The 19410-nt window shown below is 40.4% G+C and overlaps 1 protein-coding gene and 1 long non-coding RNA gene across 2 annotated transcripts; both read right to left on the bottom strand.

Moving 5' to 3' along the window:
* Positions 1 to 2823: 2823 nt before the first annotated feature.
* LOC132630439 (uncharacterized) lies at positions 2824 to 4502 on the bottom strand. Its single transcript, XM_060346007.1, has 3 exons — positions 4224 to 4502; positions 3258 to 4037; positions 2824 to 3102 (listed from the first exon to the last, which is right to left on the bottom strand). Exons 1-3 carry the CDS (start codon positions 4500 to 4502, stop codon positions 2824 to 2826), a joined length of 1338 nt encoding a protein of 445 aa, XP_060201990.1.
* A 9204-nt stretch (positions 4503 to 13706) lies between these two features.
* On the bottom strand, positions 13707 to 16751 carry LOC132630636 (uncharacterized). Its single transcript, XR_009578634.1, has 2 exons — positions 16542 to 16751; positions 13707 to 16412 (listed from the first exon to the last, which is right to left on the bottom strand). It is a non-coding gene; the product is annotated as an uncharacterized LOC132630636 (long non-coding RNA).
* Between the last annotated feature and the right edge of the window lie 2659 nt (positions 16752 to 19410).

Genomic DNA, 19410 nt, shown 5'->3' with positions numbered 1-19410 from the left:
TGTTGTAGTTATGGTAACACTGGGTTTCGGAGATGGAAAGGGTAGTGGTTTTAGCATGAGCGAAAATGGCTAGAATGGAATATGACTAGCTTGACTATGAGTCCCCTACGTATTGAAGAGGACGGGAATTAATTCAGTTAAAGGAAAACGAAAAGATAGAAAATTTTGAGGGATCCTCAAAATTTTGTCCCAGTGTCGAATTATGGTGACACTAGATGTCGTTAAGAATATGCGGTCAAATTTTGGGAAAGATTGCTGATGAAAAAGGTCTTTCTAATGACGGGATGTACTTTTACAGCTTCTTGATTATAAATGTGGCAGCCGCAACACACCCATAAGCGAGACTCTCCACGAATGCATTGTGTGCTGTCATAGGATCAGCTCGTCGTAGGGGACTAACCCTCGGAATTGTCCCAGTATCGCATTATGACGGCCTTAGGATGCGTAAGAATTTGACTGTGTTTCTAGAATGTAGATTCTCAAAAGAAGTGACTTCTTGAAAAATTGAAAGAAAAAACTGGTCGGCGAGCTAAAGCGGAGAGCGGATTCATTGACTCTAGCTCTAGCATGCGAGTTTGATGTCCTCATCAAGCGGGGTGCCTCAGTTCGCTATGGCAGAGATAGTTCCACGTTGTATCGCGTTTATCTGCAAAAAATGTAAAGATACCTGTGCAGTTCAAAGTTATAATGTAATAATAACATAAGGAAATAAACGAAGGGATTGTAGACAAACTAGAATTGAAAGCTCCGATTTGCGAAGCGACTGAAATGTAAAGCTTCCTGCTGGCGGAACAACTGTAATGTAAAGGCTCTCGGCTGGCGGAGCAACTGTAATGTAAAAGCTTCCGACTGGCGGAGCAACTGTAATGTAAAGCTTCCGGCTGGCGGAGCAACTGTAATGAGAAGGCTTCCGGTTGGCGGAGCAACTGTAATGTAAAGTAAAATATCTCCGATTGGCGGAGAAACTGTAATGCAAAGTAAAAATTTCTGATTGGTGGAGCAACTATAATGTAAAGTAAAAATTTCCGACCGGCGGAGTTTGTTGACGAAGTTAGACGGCGATCCCCGATTGGCGGGGTAATTGACGTTGTTAGACGGTATCCTCGATTGGCGAAGTTAGTCGATGCAATTAGATGGTATCTCTGACCGGCGAAGTTAGTCGTAGTTAGATTGTAGATTCAATTGGCGGAGTTAGTTCGCGAAGTTAGAAGGTAGATCTTCGATTACCGAAGTGAGTCACTATTAGATTGCATCTCCGGTTGGCGGAGTCATTTAACGCAGCTAGAAGGTAGATCTCCGATTGGTGGAGTGAGTCACTTTAGATTGCATCTCCAGTCGGCGGAGTTATTTAACGCAGTTAGAAGGCAGATCTCCGATTGGCAGAGTTAGTATTAAGGAACAAGGCTGCTACGGGGGCCCCTATCTCTCGAATAATCGACCTTGACCCTGCTTCTGGAGATACCTGCAAATTTAAATAAAATGTTCAGAGGTGCATAAGCTAAGATAACAAAATAAAATAGGAGAAGGTTATTTTGGCTCATAGTGTAGTGATGGATCTTGTGACGCCTCCACCGGAAGCTTGCTTCGATGTCATCTCGTCATAATTCCTGTCAATCCTGTACTCAAAGAAAAATTCTTAGTTTGGGAGGGGGTGTTGATTTGTGGCGATCGTGGCCCTAGCCTTGTCACTTGAACCCTTTGAGCTTCTTTGGTTGCGGAGATCTCTGTCGAGAGACTTGGTAGGTGGAAATATACATAAATGCATTTTGAAAAAAGGAAAAATGGTTTTTTAGAAATCAGATATGCATGTATGTATACTACGTATAAATGCAATAAAACTCTATCATTTTTTTAGATTATGACAGGTTCCGAAACGCATTGAGCTTCTCCATTTCGACCCCCGCATCCAAATGGTGTCTTTGCATAGTCTGTTCCTCTGATGACACTTCTTCGTATTCAAGCCAAGTGTCGCGATGTCTTTGACGATGAGACCGATCCTTATCTGTAGTTACATTACAAAGAGAAGGTTTCCTAAGGGTATGACCGGACCTTTTTAGGTTGCCTACGTATCCCAAATAGGAATCAGGTCTGTACGTAGTTCGGGGGTACAAATGAAAAGAAAGTGATATGTAATGTGATATGACCGAGCCTGACTCAGGTTGCCTACGTATCCAAATGGAATCAGGTCGTAACGTAGTTCAATTACAATAAAGGGTAAAATAATGCAATGACCGAACCTGACTCAGTCAGCCTACGTATCCAATCGGAATCAGGTCATGACGTAGTTCAATTACAATAAAAAGAAGATTAATAAAGGGACCGAATCCGGTGGGGATTGCCTACTTATCCCACCAAGGGAAATCAGGTCGAATCGTAGTTGCAGTTACACAAAGATAATGTTTTTGGGGTTTTCTATTACAAGAGACCGGACCCGATGTGGGTTGCCTACGTATCCCACCGTGGGAAGTCAGGTTAGTGTAGTTCTGTTTACAACAGAAATGCAAATTACAACGGAAAAGAAAAAGCTAGCTTGGATGTCTTCAGATGTAGTACTTCTTGATCGAGTCCGAGTTGATGGGCTTCGTGCTCACTTTACTATCCATTTCTGCCAAAATCAATGCTCCTCCTAAAAGCACTCGATGAACCATGTATGGACCTTGCCAATTTGGTGCGAATTTCCCTTTAGCTTCGTCCTGATGAGAAAATATTCGCTTTAAAACCAACTACCCTGGTTCGAATTTTCTAGGCCTTACTCTCTTGTTAAATGCCTTGGACATCCTGTTCTGATAAAGCTGACCGTGACAGACAACGTCCATCCTTTTCTCAGAGCATCAACTGTTCGTGTCTGCTACGTATCCATTCTGCATCGTCCAAACCAATATCTTGGATAATCCTCAGAGACGGTATCTCTATTTCTGCGGGTATCACAGCTTCGGAACCATAGACCAACATATAAGGAGTTGCTCCTATGGATGTTCTAGCAGTGGCACAGTAACCAAGCAAAGCATATGGCAATTTTTCATGCCACTGCCTGTGACTGTCTGTTATCTTCCTCAAGATCTTTGTGATGTTCTTATTCGCCGCCTCGACTACTCCATTCATCTGTGGTCGATAAGTTATGGAATTTCAATGGGCAATCCTGAACTTTTCACAAGTCTATCTCATAAGATCGCTATTGAGATTGGCCGCATTATCTGTGATAATTGACTATGGAATCCCAAATCGCAAATTATATTATTGCGAACAAAATCTGCTACCACTTTTTTTGTCACTGCCTTGTACGTTGAAGATTCGACCCATTTAGTGGAATAATCGATGGCTACCAGGATGAAGCGATGCCCATTTGATGCGGGGGGCTCGATAGGTCCAATCACATCCATGCCCCAAGCGGCGAACGGCCAAGGGGAGCCCATTACATTGAGCTCATTTGGGGGAACTCGAATGAAATCTCCGTGAACGTGACATTGATGACACTTTTGTACATAGCGAATGCTGTCTCTTTCCATAGTCATCCAAAAGTATCCCGCTCGCAGAATCTTCTTTGCCAAAGTGAATCCGTTCATGTGGGGTCCACATGTCCCTGCGTGTACTTCTTCTAACAACCTCGTCGCCTCAGTGGCATCCACACATCTTAGAAATCCCAGATCTGAAGTCCTCCTATATAGGATTTCTCCGTTAAGGAAGAAGTGATTTGCCATTCTCCTGAAGGTCTGCTTCTGTTTGTTAGTTGCATTTTCCGGATATTCTCTCGTCTCGAGCAACTTCTTAATGTCGTAGTACCATGGCTGGCCATCCAATTCCTCATCGATATGAAAACAATATGCTTGCTGATCGTGTATTTCTACCTTGATAGGGTCGATGTAATTCTTGTTCGGATGTTGGATAATTGATGACAATGTCGCAAGGGCATCAACAAACTCATTTTGGATTCGAGGCACATGCTTGAAGTCAATCTCTCTGAACTGCTTGCACAATTCCTTCACGCAATGTAAGTATGGAAGAATTTTGACATTCTTGGTGGTCCATTCTCCTAGTACCTAATGAACTAATAGGTCAGAATCGCCTATTACCAAAAGTTCTTTGATGTTCATATCAACTGCCATCCTAAGCCCGAGGATGCAAGCTTCGTATTGCGCCATATTGTTTGTGTAGGGAAATATGATCTTTGCTGAAATAGGGTAGTGCTGACCCGTCTCGGAAACCAAAAGTGCTCCTATTCAGACTCTTTTGAAATTTGACGCTTCGTCAAAGAACATCCTCCATCCTGAATAAGGCTCTGAAATATCTTCCCCTGCGAACAGTACTTCCTTATCAGGAAAATAGGTTGTAAGCGGCTTGTATTCATTATCTACAGGGTTCTCTGCAAGGTGATCCGCCAAGGCCTGTCCCTTTATGGCCTTCTGAGTTATGTACACGATGTCAAACTCACTTAACAAGATCTGCCATTTCGCTAATTTCCCGGTGGGCATCGGCTTTTGGAAGATGTATTTGAGTGGATCCATCCTTGAGATCAGGTACGTGGTGTACGCAGATAAGTAGTGCCTCAACTTTTGTGCGATCCAAGTCAAAGCACAGCATGTGCGTTCCAACAAAGTGTACCTTGCCTCGTACGGTGTGAATTTCTTGCTTAGGTAGTAAACGGCTTGCTCCCTTTTCCCCGTCTCATCGTGTTGTCCCAAACACATCACCATCCAATACAGACAAGTACAGCAATAGAGGTTTTCCTGGTTCCAGCGGGACCAATACAGGTGGACTGGACAAGTACTCTTTGATTCTGTCAAAGGCTTTCTGACAATCTTCTGTCCATTTTGTGGTAGCATCTTTCTTCAGCAACTTGAATATGGGTTCACAAATCACCGTCGATTGTGCGATGAATCGACTAATGTAATTGAGCCTTCCGAGGAAACTCATTACATCTTTCTTGCTTTTCGGGGGAGGCAAGTCTTGGATTGCCTTGATTTTTGAAGGATCCAACTCTATACCTTTTCTGCTAACAATGAATCCCAATAAATTTCCAGCAGGAACTCTAAACGCGCATTTTGCTGGATTCAACTTCAAGTTCAAAGAACTTCCTTAGGTCAGCAAAATGATCTGAACTCCTTCGAGATTTGATAACGACATCGTCCACGTAGACTTTGATCGCCTTATGAATCATATCATGGAACAAAGTAGTCATGGCCCTCATGTAGGTCGCACCAGCATTCTTGAGGCCAAATGGCATTACTCGGTAGCAGTACACTCCCCATGGAGTGGTAAATGCCGTCTTTTCTGCATCATCCTTATGCATCAAAATCTGATGATATCCTGCATATCAATCGACAAATGATTACAACTCATGTTTTGCACAGTTATCGATGAATATGTGGATGTTTGGAAGGGGGAAGTCATCCTTAGGACTAGCTTTGTTGAGATCCCGATAATCCACACATATCCTGATTTTTCCATCCTTCTTGGGAACGGGCACAATGTTGGCCAACCAGGAAGGGTAGTTTGTAACCCTTACGACATTTGCTTCAATCTGCTTAGTGACTTTCTCTTTTTTCATTAAACTCAAATCGGGCTTGAACTTCCTTGGCTTTTGCTTGATCGGCGGGCGGGTGGGATCAATTGGTAGCCTATGAGAGAGGATGTCGGTGCTCAGCCCGGGCATGTCGTCGTAGGACCAAGCAAACACGTCGACATACTGCTTAAGCAATTCCAACAATTCTTGCTTCCGTTCAGCTTCTAAGTGTATGTTGATCCGGGTTTCTCTCACTGTCTCATCGTCTCCTAAGTTACCTATCTTAGTTTCCTCCAAGTTCGATTTCTTTTGATTCTCGAGTTGCTCGATCTCTTGCGGAAGATACTCAGGCATCATGCTTTCATCGTATTCCTCATAATCTTGTTCACCGTTTATACTTTGCTCAATGGTTTCGTTATATGTCATAATCATAGAATGAATATTTTTACTAGTTTGAGTGTTGAAAAACAAAAAGCGAGCATAAGTAAGATATGATATTTTAATAGAAAAATAGAAATGCATTTTCATTAAAGAAGCATTCAATGCTTTTAAAGAAAGAGGCAGATGACAAAAGAGCACAGGCATTATTCAAGCCTCAATTGATCCTGCTATTTTGAAAACAAACTACAATTCCACACTACCAAGACTCCTGGCGAACCAAGGATGGGCTGACAGTCCAATTCTGCAAGATCTCTCCTGGTTCGACATCACGAATAGTCGGTGTCTCGGCATTTGCTTCAGTCTCCCCACAATACTCCTCGACCATTGTCACGAACAGGTTCTCCATTCCTTCTATGATATCTTCATCGACCTCTGGCACAATCATCTGACCCTGGACAGGAACTTGCTCTGGTACAAAGATCCCCTTGGTGCTGCTAGTTTCTCCAAACATAGGATCATACCCGAGCCCAAAAGTACTCTTCTGCTGCTTCAGTTGGATTGGTTCAATTATGCCATTAGATTTTGGGCCTAACCCGGACTTTGGCTGGTAGCCATACTTCAACATCTCTGACGCTACCATCTTTGTCGCGCTTGACATCTTCATTTCATCAGATCCCGCCATCTCGTCTATTTTTACAGCTTGCATGATTTCCACAGCATGAAAGGTAACTCCATCTAACTCTCCCATTTCTTCAATAACCGGAATAAAGCTTTTAGAATAGATGGGGTGACTAAGTTCCCCCTAAACTACGATTTGCTCCCAGCCCCATTCGAATTTCAAACACTGATGTAAAGTGGAAGTAACGGCTCCAGCTATGTGGACCCATGGTCTTCCTAACAACAAGTTGTAAGTTGACGATATGTCCATCACTTGAAAAATGATTGGGAACTCCACGGGCCCGATATGCAAATGTAGACATATTTCTCCAGTGACACCCATTTGTGTCCCGTCAAAAGCTCGAACCTTCATACGGCTTTCTTTCATTTCTTCCGTGTCCATCTTCAAACTTCTCAGGGTGTTGAGAGGGCAAATGTTACACCCTAAACCTCCATCGATAAGTACCCTAGATACAAACTTATCTCCGCACCTCACGGTGATGTGAAGTGCTTTGTTGTGTTCTGTTCCTTCTGGTGGAAGTTCATCATTGCGGAAAGAAATCTTGTTTGCTTCAACCATCTGCCTGATTGTTGTGGCCAACATTTCACTCGTCGTCTCATTCGATATGCTTACTCCACTTAATACCTTAACTAAAGCATCCCTATGGGCTTCAGAACTCATTAGCAAGGACATGATCGATATTTGGGCAGGTGTCTTTTCAACTGTTCCTCGACTGAATAATCTTTGGTTTGCATCCTCTTCCAGAATTCTGCTGCCTCGGCATCAGTAACGTTTCTCCTTTGATGGTGCTCTTTGCCTGAACTTCCTCTGTTTAAATCCTCCGGGATATAACATCTTCCTGACTTTGTCATTCCATGAGCGACTGCGGTTTCCATCATCTTAGCCTTCACTTTCGATTGATAGTCCCATGGGACTGCCCTGGAATCATAATCGTGCTTTTTTGCGACAACAGTGGTCACCACGGACCTTGGTTGGTATGTCTGGACAACTACTGGCGCCCTCAACTGTACTGTGATGATGGAAGCAGTTGGGGATGTTACGACAAATGCCTCTGTGTTTCCAACGGGTACAATGGTTCCCTCCAAGTCATATTCCTCATCAAATGATATCATATTAACTGCCCGGTTTCCATGATTTGGCAGCGGGTTGTTGTTCACATTCGGGGGCGCTGTAGTACATTGAATTGCTCCACTCTTTATTAAAGCTTCAACCTCATTTTTCAAACCAAAGCATTCCTCGGTGTCATGTCCCTGAATTCCTGGATGATATGCGCAACGTTTGTTCCTATCAAAGTTTCAAGGAATTGGGTCAGGGATTCTCCCTTCAATTGGTTGTAACAATCCTGCTGTCCTCAACCTTTCAAATAATTGGGCTAAAGGTTCGGCTATGAGGCTATAGGTTCAGGTATTTCTGACTTCGGGAGTTGGGCGAGGTCTTAGGGCATATGGTGGTCTATTTTGATGGATGGGTGCTTGAATAGAGATGTAAGGTCTTGGAGGGTTTTGGTAAGTGGGGGCTCGTGGTGGGTTGTAATGTGGTTGGACGTTATAAACTGGGTATGGGACATAAGGGACATGAGTAAAGATTTGGGGGTTTGTGGGGTATGGGTGAGATGACTCTCCTCGCTGGTAGTAAGGTGTGATATTAGATATGTCCTCCTTCTTTTTCTTAATCCCATTGATGGAACCTGACTGTATGGCTTTGCTTGCAACTTGCAACGCATCCATTGATTGAATCTTTCCAGACTTGATTCCTTCTTCCAAAAAGTCTCCCATTTTGACCAAATCTGTGAACTTTTGGCCCATTGATCCCATCATCTTTTCAAAGTAGATGCCTTCCTGAGCTCGAATGAAATACTTGCTGAGCTCGCTTTCATCCAATGGGGGCATAACTCGGGCAGCCTCCATCCTCCAACGTCTTGCGTAATCCTGGAATGATTCAGTCGCCTTCTTTTGTATGTTGCTCAGAGAAAACCTGTCTGGTGTGATCTCAGTGTTAAATCCGAAGCGATTCATGAAATCTCAGCCATATCCTACCAGTCGCTCCATTTGCGAGGATCTTGGTGAGTATACCAAGTGAGCGCCTCTCTTGACAAACTTCTAATAAACAATTTCATCCTCAATTTCTCGTTCCTTCCTACTCCTACTAACTTGTCGTAGTAGGCCCTCAAATGTGCATGAGGATCACCTGTCCCATCAAAAATATCAAACTTAGGAGGTTTGTACCCTACTAGCGTGCCAATATCCGGGTGTATGCATAGATCATCATAATCCAAACTCTCACTTCCCCGAGTGACTCGCATGTTCCTCATTTCTTTCCTTAGACTGTGCAGCTGGTTAATGATTGATTCATCTTCTCCTATCTTAGCATCTCTCTCAATTTTTGCATATTGATCCACCTCGAACGGGACCCTGACTGTGATAGGAGCGGTAAAGGTTGGAGCCCCAGCTGCATATACCGGTGGCACATATTGCTCGCGGGAAGTGTCAACGTCTGCCCCTGGTATGTGCTGCACGGTGGGGTAAGTAGGTGCAATAGTAGTTTGGGTTGATGTTGGGTTTTTGTGAAGTATGGGTGTAGTCGGGGACGTAAGGGGTTTGTTTATGCATATTTGGTACATTCGCGGGAGTGATCGGAGGTAGGTTGGAAAAGGAAAGGGGTATTGAAGGTGGACGTGTAGATGGAGGGAAGTGTTCTAGAACCAGCGAATCCAAAGATGGAAAGTGAGGTGGGTTTGGGAAAGCAGTCACAGTGAGACGGGTCAGGTCTCGAACTTGGCGCAGCTCTCCTCTTAGTTTGTCAAGTTGTAGCTTTAGCAAAGCGATCTCTTCTTCATCGTTCAGATTAATCCTCTCTGTCGAGCTTTCTGGATTTTCATTTGTTATGGAAAAGTTAGCAGTTGGGTTGACTTCGTTGGTGATAGTCATTTTTCCCTTAGACCTCAAATTGTAGTGTGACTAGGCCAGTTTGAAGATCAACACAAATCAACCTCTGTTGGCGGGATAAAACTAAAATAAAAACAATTGGAAAACAAAAGGTTAGTCTGGGAAGCTTTAGAAAGAGTATAGTAACACATTTGATCACATAATTACGTCAAGTCGACGTGCAAACAAGCGTGTCCTATTGTGGAGCCTCTTTTTGCCAGAGGTAAGCCTACGTTACACACAAGTTGATGATGATGATCCTTTTTTGACACATTCTGTGATTTTTTAGAACAAACATAACTTCCATTCCCACAAAAGGCATCTCGAGAGCTTACAAGGATAGGCCTATGGCAGCCTGAAATGATAAAACACAAAAGGGGATGGCCATAAAGGCATACAAAAGGAATGGGTTAATAGAAATTTGAAATGGAAATGCAACGGGTGGCCACGAGGGCGTACAAAAGGATTGGGCCATATAACACTCTTTTGGAATGTAAATAAAACAAAGGGGGGGGGGAAAGAAAATAGTCTAGGGCCATGTCGGGCCGTCATTGTCATCCCCATCATATGCTGGATCATAATCGGGCCCTGGGTCGTACTCAGGTTCTTCCTCTGGGTCTGTCTCTATCTCCCAACCTGCCTCCGGATCATACTCAGGTCCCTCCTCCATACCAAGTACTGTGGGCCTCCACTCGGACTGCACCTCCGGTTCCTCCTCTAAATATCCTGTTGGAGTGTACTCAGGTGATTTCTCTGGCTCTACCTCTATTACAAGATTACGCTCTGATTCCCACTCTGGATCTTCTTCCGGATCCTCTTCCATCGGTTCATCTAGCTCTGTCGATTCTTCCTCGGGATCCTCTTTCATCTCATCTTCCGTCTCCATCGGATCTTCCTCTTCTACCAGTTGTATCAGATGGTTTACTGAGCCTGGAACTACCTGCCTATACATATTATTAGTGACGCTCATGAGAGGCAATATCTCAACTGCAAGCCAAGCGGCTACATCATCGTCCGTGAGCCCATCGAATCTATCTTCGGTTGGCAAAAGTGCCAGGCCTCCCACATTATACTAGGCGTAATACTCGGGTGTGCACCAACTCTCGTTACCCATACCAATTGTGATTATGTTCAGCCATTCTCTTTGTAGAATTATCACTCGTGCCACTGGAACCACCCTATCATAGTTACCTTTATGCAGTGCCATGCGGGACCAGACTAGGACATCTTGTGTAACTCCAAACTGCCTCAGGACCCTAAAAGGCGCATACGGTTGAATCCTATCCAACCCGACCAACTCAACGAAGTACAGATTTGCAGTTCTTACCAAAGGTCTCCCTGACAGCCAGGGGTATTTCCACTGAATAGCATCTCCCGTGAGCTGAACCAAGAATGCGCGCCACTCCTCTGCTCCTGTAGGTTCAGGCCAGCACCTCATTCTTTCCATATGGCTTTGAATTCTACTTCGAGCATCTATGCAATAATCCATGATGGGGGAGCGAGTATAGAAGTGTTCCGTGGCCCATAACTGCAGCAAGAGATTACACCCCTCGAAAAAGTTATGCCCTCTTGAACAAGCTGATAGAGCTCGGAGCATCTCCGCGAGGATCATAGGGACCAATGTCAATTCATCCGGTCTCGAGAAGATATCCATAACAAGTGGCAAAAGGTTAATATTAATTCGGTAGGCTCTCTTTGGGAAAACCAAGACTCCCAACAAGGCTACGGCGAAGACTCGTGGCCGCATTTTCTCCCACCTTCCGCGGTCACACGCAAACTCATCCCGATATCGATCAACGCTTTCTCGGCTCCCAAATCTCTGAAAAAGGAAGTCAAACTTCACTCGATCATTTTCCACGTTCCTCAAGACCGGGTAAACATTAAATCCCAAAATGCGCAAGAATTTCTCCCTCGATATGAAGGATGGTAACACTGGCATTCTTCCCTCAAATGGTAAGTCGGTGAATCCACAAACTTCCTCTAAAGTAGAAGTTATCTCAAAATCCAAAAAGTTGAAGGTTACACTGGCGGGATCCCAAAATTCTATCAGCAGCTTGGTGAGAGTTTTGTTAGCTTGGATACCCATTAGTGACATTAACGACCCTAGATGTTGTTGAATTTCCTGTCCGTGTGCCACTTTTATGTTCCTCCACCAAGTTTGCAGGTCGTGAGGAGATGAGACTATCATTTGGATATTTGGTAGGTTTTGGTTAATTTCTATCTGAAAAGAAGGGTAAAGGTTATGATAAGTATTGTTTGTAAAAAAATCATCTTGTGTCTCTTAAGGATCATTTCATCAATTCACATAAAGGGTTGTGTCATTCAGGTTTCAAACCTTTGACAAAATAGTGGATTCCTAATTTGCAGCGACAATACCTTAGATTGTCCTGCCTAAGGTGTATGCAGCATGACTTATTTTTTCTAGAATAAGATTTTTTCCTAAGAATTTTGGAGTGGGACTGAATGTCTGCGAGAGGGTAAGTAGTAAACTACCGTACCGACTCTGAAACTAGAGAATCCAAAGAAGGGGTGGAGGTGTGTCAGACAACACCTCGCGTGAACCACAGTGTGTGTAAGTGTACGCCCAAAGACTCGATAGAAAGTGCAATGACATTATAAGGAAAGCAATAACAAATAGTGTTTTCTCAAACAAATAAGGAGCACAAGTTTGGCTTTAGCTTGTGTCCTTTCAAATATAGCAATGTAGCAACTCATAAATAACAGGCGGAAAAACTAGTTTGGCTTTAGCTTGTGTCCTAGAGTGCCTCCCCAGTGGAGTCGCCATTCTGTCATGCCCTATTTTTAACGGGTTAAAACTAGTTCACAACTTATGACTATGTTTCCTCTGGTTTTGTAAATTTTCAGAGTCGCCACCTAATTTTAGGAAATATTAGGAAACCATTTATAAAAAGTAAACTCCATTTTTTAGTCTCTGAAACCTGTGAGATTCTAGGTAAGGGTTTTATTTACCCCGAGAGGAAGGTATTAAGCATCCCTCAGAGCTTATCCGAATACAGTCTTTAAACTTAGTTTAACTGACACTAGAGAGGGATTATTTCTTTTATTATCACCTATTTAAAGAATTGCGGAAAAAGAAATTACTCTCTCAAAACTATTTGTATAAAAAAAAAAAAGGATTTTTTAATGTAATTGTAACTATGTGAGTAAATGCATATACATAAAGGAAGTAGTTAATGCTAATGTGTGCATAAGAAAAATATGTATGACATTTGTTTTATCTAGAGTAATGTGGATAATATAGAATAAGAAGATATATATATATATATATATTATGAAAATAACGTGTATACGTGATATGTATATCGTGGGTAACTAAAAATAGTTATTGATGGCATGATAGTACTATATAGATGCATATATGTGAAGACGACCAAGAGAATTAACGGAAATAAGGTAGTATATGTATGGTACGTGTAAAAAAAAAAATAGTATGTAGGCATACTCATTGTAAAGTTATATGTACTAGAGATGTATTTTTTTTTTTAAAGTACATGTGTATTTTTTGAAGATCAGGTATAAATATGGTTATTGTATATAAGGGCAGTATAATGATGTAGAGTATGGAAATACATATTTATTATGTGAAAATAACATATGCATGGAGTATGTTTATCATATGTAAAATAGTATAGAGAAATACACTTTTGGAAATAGCCATGAAAAATATAATAACATGTATAAGTACCGTGATATATATAAGTACATCCACAATGTAGAGATGATTGGATGATTTAATAAGAAATAAAGTATATATATATATGTATATGAAAAATAGAGTATATACCTGGTGGCTTTCGTAAAATAACTTAGGCCACTATACATAAGCCCTAATATAACTTTCTTGTTTTCAACTTGAAAAATAAAACCTGCTTGACGTTAGTGCAAAAAGAACAAATTCTGAAAATATGTTTTGGATCACTAAAGTTCTTATTTTTTACTCTCCAAAAACTGGTGTCTTTATCACTTCTAAAAAAATCCATGTGTGGGCCTTTGCATAGAATATGCCTAGCTCTTGCTTGAAACACTTGAAAAAACGTTTTTAGCCAATTCTTTATTTCGAAAGAAGTCTCCAGTTTCACCTTTTAGAAAAATCCAATTTTCTTACATCCTGAAAAAAAAAAGTTGACATCATTTATGTGACTACTCTAATATGCCTAATCCGAACAAATACACTAAGTTCAATATCTTAAAAAAAAGAGCGTAGGGAAGATAATGACTAAACTTAGTAATATACTCAAGTCAAGTTACACGTTCAAAACAAAACTACAAAAATACAAATTCACAAAGAGTGTTAGTCAAATAATATAAACAGCATGTATCAAACAATATGGAGGCTTGAAATTTTGAATAAGGAAGAAGGACGGAGACTCGAGACGTGGACGCGGTGGGACTGCTAGAGACGAGCAAATAATCTGCTGCTGGCCGCTCTTATGACCTGGGCAGAATTAGAGTTGAGCCACAACTCCAACAAACTCCCATGGTGTTCATGTAAAAAGAAAGAAAAGAAAAGGATTAGAGTTACAATCCCAATAATCATAGATCGAAATAATTAACATCAAATGCTACACGTTGTAATTAAAACAAGGCACAAAAATACTAATTATTTCCAGAATCTAGTTAAATCATAAGAAGATCTCCTACGTCAAAAAATCTAGTATGTAGTCTCAAAAATTAGCTCACAAACATTTAAACCATGATCACATCCAAAGCCTTATTTTATGTTTTAATGTTCCACCAGAGGGGGAAATACAATAATATGAGATAAGTAACTTTGTCCAACTGATCGCTTTAGACGACTCAAATGGTTTTAAGCATCCAGATCAAAGCACATCAACTTTTGAGCTAAAATATGAACAAAATATAACGCAACTACGAGTTCAACTTGAAATTCTTAAACATGATAATAGGTTGTTCAACAAGCTCACACCTTTATTTTCAAGACTCCAAGACAACATGTAAGGCACCCTACAAAGTATGGGAGTAAAGAGACCAAATCTGTCTAGGAAGGTCGACCAAAATATGCATTCTTTACTTATTGATTCATGAAACCAGGAGATACAAATAAAATAGTACAGCTATGGTCACATTACACGCCTCGACAAATCGGCAACTACAAAAAAAAGGCCCAAGAACGGATGCAACACGACTGACCACCATTCTTCCAAGCAAAACAATTAATCCAACTCTACATAGTGCAGGTCCCTTTTTAGGCTAATGGAGTCTATTAAGGCATAGCTAGAATGCAACAAAGCTGTTACAACAAGCAGGTGAATTTTTTAAGAGTAAGCAACTTTTAGTCATTAAAACATGTAGACCCTTAGCTAAGTTTCTTAAGTCAGAACGTTTAAAGGAACTCTTCAAGTCAGAAAATGTGCTAGATTAAACAGCCAAGAATTCTCGCATACCCTTAACAAGCTCGACATGCCTCATAAATTCATTATTCATACTTGTGGACATATAAAAGCAACAAAAGCAGTCACTAGATCCTCTCTTATCCATATTTCATTCAAGTGAGTACATAAGCATATAAACTAATTCATATTTGTTTCCAAACTTGAAAAAAAAATACAGAGATAGCCAATTAAGTACATATAACTGGAAACTTAGAGCCAAAAGGCAAACTAACACTTTTTTTTTGGTGACTGTTTCTAGACAAAAGGAAGCCCAAAACAAGTAATTTAGACTCTCACATAGCAGCACCCCTGTACATTAGGAAGTCTAGTTAAGCTCAAGAAAAATGACACTAGCAAATTGTCAAACTAAAGCGTACATTTGGCACAGGATATAATATGTGCAGCTAACTACCTACTGCTTATTTATCTCGTCCCATTTCACTAAACACCAGTCTTTTACTATCCTCATCTAGAGATAATTAAGTTAAGAACTCTTTCTAGATTTATACATGACAACTTAGCTAGTACAATCATGCTGAGAAGACCACAAATGTACTTAGCATCAACATGTTTCTTTGTAGCTTTTGGGATTTCCCAAGTGAACTCCTAATCATACCATAGTATATTCCTAACAGAGAGGATTTTAAAACAAATGTAACAAGCAGAACTGGTTTAAACTTCATATCAAATGTTAAAGCTTAAATTCTACGATCTGCAAATAGTGTAATATGGTATAAGATGAACAAAACAGCTGAATCTATATAAACACTTCAAGATGTTACAGCCATAATTCTTAAACAATGAGAAAACTTCCATATTTACAACAGACTTAACAGGTTCACTTGGTCACCTAACATGAATTCTTATAGAAAAGAAGCATGGCTTTTAGTTAATTACTTGAACATACAGGAGGACAACAACAAACATAACATCAAATCCATGTATAAGCTATATATTCTCACAAATAAGTAGATTTCCCTTTCTAAATTCGCAGTTTCCATAAGCCATGCTTTATACCGAAAAAAATAAGGACGTGGCAGCTTTTGACAAATGACTGAAACAGAAAATTAGCCAAGCGACAAAATTGCATACATCTTAATTAACCAACAATTCTTCTAAGTATGATTAGTCGTTTTACACTAACTTACAACAAACGACAAGCAAACACAATCTAGCCAACTAAACCAAATAAATGATGAGAAATACTTGACGACTACATTTCTACTTTAACAAAATTAAAGACGAAGATAGGACGAATGCGATTACCTTCTTTATGACAGCGAACTGAGGCTAACGTCGTCGTCGAGTCTCCGAATCCGCTTGAGGAGCTTGTTTAGCCGAGAACCACCAAAGAATTCGACAAAAAACAAACTTAAAGTTAAAAGAGAGATTTTTTTTTTTTTAAGAAAACAGATGAGATTTTTTTTTTTTTTGGGTTATTCAAGAGGAATTTCCAACACTTCAACCTTGTTAACTTAGCCCTTGAAACTTGTCTCAAAACAGCCAAGGAAGGCCTGTATTTATAGGTAAATACTGAGGGTTTCAACAGCTTGAATTCGAAGTCTTAAAAATAAGGAAAAGGGGGGAAATTTTGGGAGATGTTTTTCAATAGATGAGATGATGAAAATAGGGATGGGACTTACCCCGAAATCCGCTGAAATCGCACATGGAGCCTGCAAGCTTCAGAGATGGAGTGTGAGAAAGGAGAAGAGGGGTGTAGGTAGCGGATTTTGTGGGATATGGGCGTGGTGGTGGTGAGGTGACAGACGTGACAAGGGTGGCGGCGATGGGTGGTGCGTTAGGGCTGTTAGGTGAACGTTGAAAGGGGGTTGTCGGTTTAGGGTTGTTTGGTTAAAGATGAAATGGTTAAAGAGGGCAGTTTGGTTACTGATTTTAGGGACTTAGTATTTGGGCCCGGGTCGCGGGGATTTTTGGGCTGGGGTGGTGAGGAATTGGGGATTTAATTGGGCTTCAGATTTGGGGCAAGGGGAGAAGAGAGTTGGCCCAATATTTTAGGTAGATGAATTATTTTCTAATCCCCTTTTTAGTCTAATCAATTAATTAAAATATGCTCCTTGGTCCTAATTAATTCCCACAAAATGTATACCTACATAAATTGCAATACGAGTATTTAATATGCGTATTTAGTTTTAAAATAGGGTAGAAGGGGGGGGGGGGGGGGGGGGATGACTTGTAATTAAAGAAACTGGAATGAGTTGCATTCGAGATTTCAGGGGATTGAGACCTATTGGAAACATAAAGAAAGTTGACATTAGGAACTCAAATCAGTATTACGGTTTATAGATTAGATTGATAACAAAGAGATATTGATATGGGAAAGGAAGTTAACGAGTACGGGAATGTTCCACCCTAGAAATGTATATATATACGAGATCAAGATTGGTTTGCACTCATAGTGGAATGTTCTGCAAACTTCTAGGTAGATATTATTAAGTAGCAAACGGGAAAGATCACTTTAAGAGCAAAGGAAATCAAGGAGGACCTTGAGGACAGAAGTACGAGAAAATACAATTATAAATTAATTAAAGGAAGTTATGTGATCGGTGACGATAAGAGGAAGCTTAATAAATTAGTAAGGTTGGCCAAAGGTAGACAGTGATGGCATATGACAGTGGACTTGGAATAGAGATGCGATTATAAAGGAAACAAGACGAATATACGAGGAATAGACATACATACGAGCAAGCTATGGTATCGTAAAAGGAAATAAGAAATGAATGAAGGAAGAAAGAAAAGGGCGTATTTTACTAAAATTTCATGGTGAGAACAAGAATCGGCGGGACATTAGAAGGATTATGATGCATGATTATGATACAAACAATTAGTTAAGAGAAACTATGGGACACTATGAGCTGAATTAAGGAAAGGATGAATGGTGAGAACGAATAAGAGAGAGTATCGCCTTTTACTAGTATGGTATAGACCCAACTCGGAATCAGGAACCAAGAGTAAGATGAATCTCAAGGGTACTGGTGAAATGATAGCTATGAAGGAAAATTGCGGCTGAAGGAGCATGGTATAGTCGGGCATTCTATAAGGAGCTTAACGAATTCCGATGTCACAATTGATTCATTAACCTAGGGGACTATTAGGCGTGAAGGAAGGAAGTGGTTTGAGTTGTATCCAATATGTCTGGACATTTGACTTGATACAAGAATCCAGTTAGCAAAAGAGAAATAAGTCAAATCATGCTATGAAAGTAACTCCGGCATTATGTGGACTAGAGGAGTTGAAGAATTGCTAGGGTCGCCCAAATGACTACCAAAGACGATCAATACTCGAATGTTACTGGTATATGAGAACATTCTTAGATGAATTAGAATATTCCCAAGTACAAAAGAAGGAAATGTACTAGCTTGAAGGAGTCGAAATTCAAAATGAACTAATATAGCAAGGATGTGCTAAAAAAAGTAGAAATGGACTAAATGCATGTATATTATGAGGCAGACATGGGAACGGAGGCATGACAAGATAATGAAGGTTTAGCAAATCAAGGAAATAAGTTTTGTCAATGCAATACGTTATGTTTCGGGCTATGATTCGAATCGCTCGTACCAGAGAAATTTTTGGTTACAATTAAATACGCAGCAACGTACCCCAAAAAGGTAGCAGAAGAAGTGAGAAGGCATACAAGTGACCAAGGATAAGTATTAGGGACAGTCGGGATTAGTAAAGAGAAATCGTAGCACTGGAAGAGGTGAGAGTTTTAAAAGAGGAATATTTTTAGGAATTTCAATGATCGTCAAAAGAAAGAAAGATAGTATGCCTATGAATAGCACGACAGTAGTACTGCCTGAGACTAGAAATACCTCCTGCGTCGTGAAATCATAAGTCACCTTTTATATCAAATCGTGAGAGTATATGTCATAGGACCATATAAATAATCGTCCTGATGAAATGACTAGTAAAATGGTATGGGGACGATAATAAATATTTGAAGAAAAATGGAAGCTAGTTAAGTCTCAATTAGCCACTGGTATAGGAGAGCCAAGGACTTAAAGAGGGAAGCACACTCATATTGAAAGGAAGTTGTAATTAAGTAAGATTTTATTTCAGTCTCATGCTTATGAGTTATTTCGTAATGATATTAAGATTGGAGAAGAGGAAATTGGGGGAAAGATTCAAACATGGATTTGAAGATATTTTGAATAATAGATTAGCCTTAGACTTGATCAATGGTATGTTGTAAGTATAATCCAGTGATGGGGAATAACAACGATGACAAGAAAATGTTGTATACAAGTGCATAAGGGATGATGCTGAGGTTGTTGTATGGGTTGAATTGAGTCCTATTTGAATATAAATCCCTTGGCTATAGTATTTTTGACGCATGGGATGAGTAATATGAAGTAAAGTATTTAATAAAAATAATAAGCCCTTAGCAAGGAAATACTATTATAAACCATTTGGGCACTACCATAGGTGGAACTATGATGACAATACAAGGAATTAAGGAGTCCGACAAAAGAATTTAAAAATGAGATGAGATGA

Source organism: Lycium barbarum, chromosome 3 (assembly GCF_019175385.1).
Source record: "Lycium barbarum isolate Lr01 chromosome 3, ASM1917538v2, whole genome shotgun sequence".
Lineage (NCBI taxonomy): Eukaryota > Viridiplantae > Streptophyta > Magnoliopsida > Solanales > Solanaceae > Lycium > Lycium barbarum.
The sequence above is the reverse complement of the archived record's forward strand: the minus strand, read 5'-3'. Positions and strand labels throughout refer to the sequence as shown.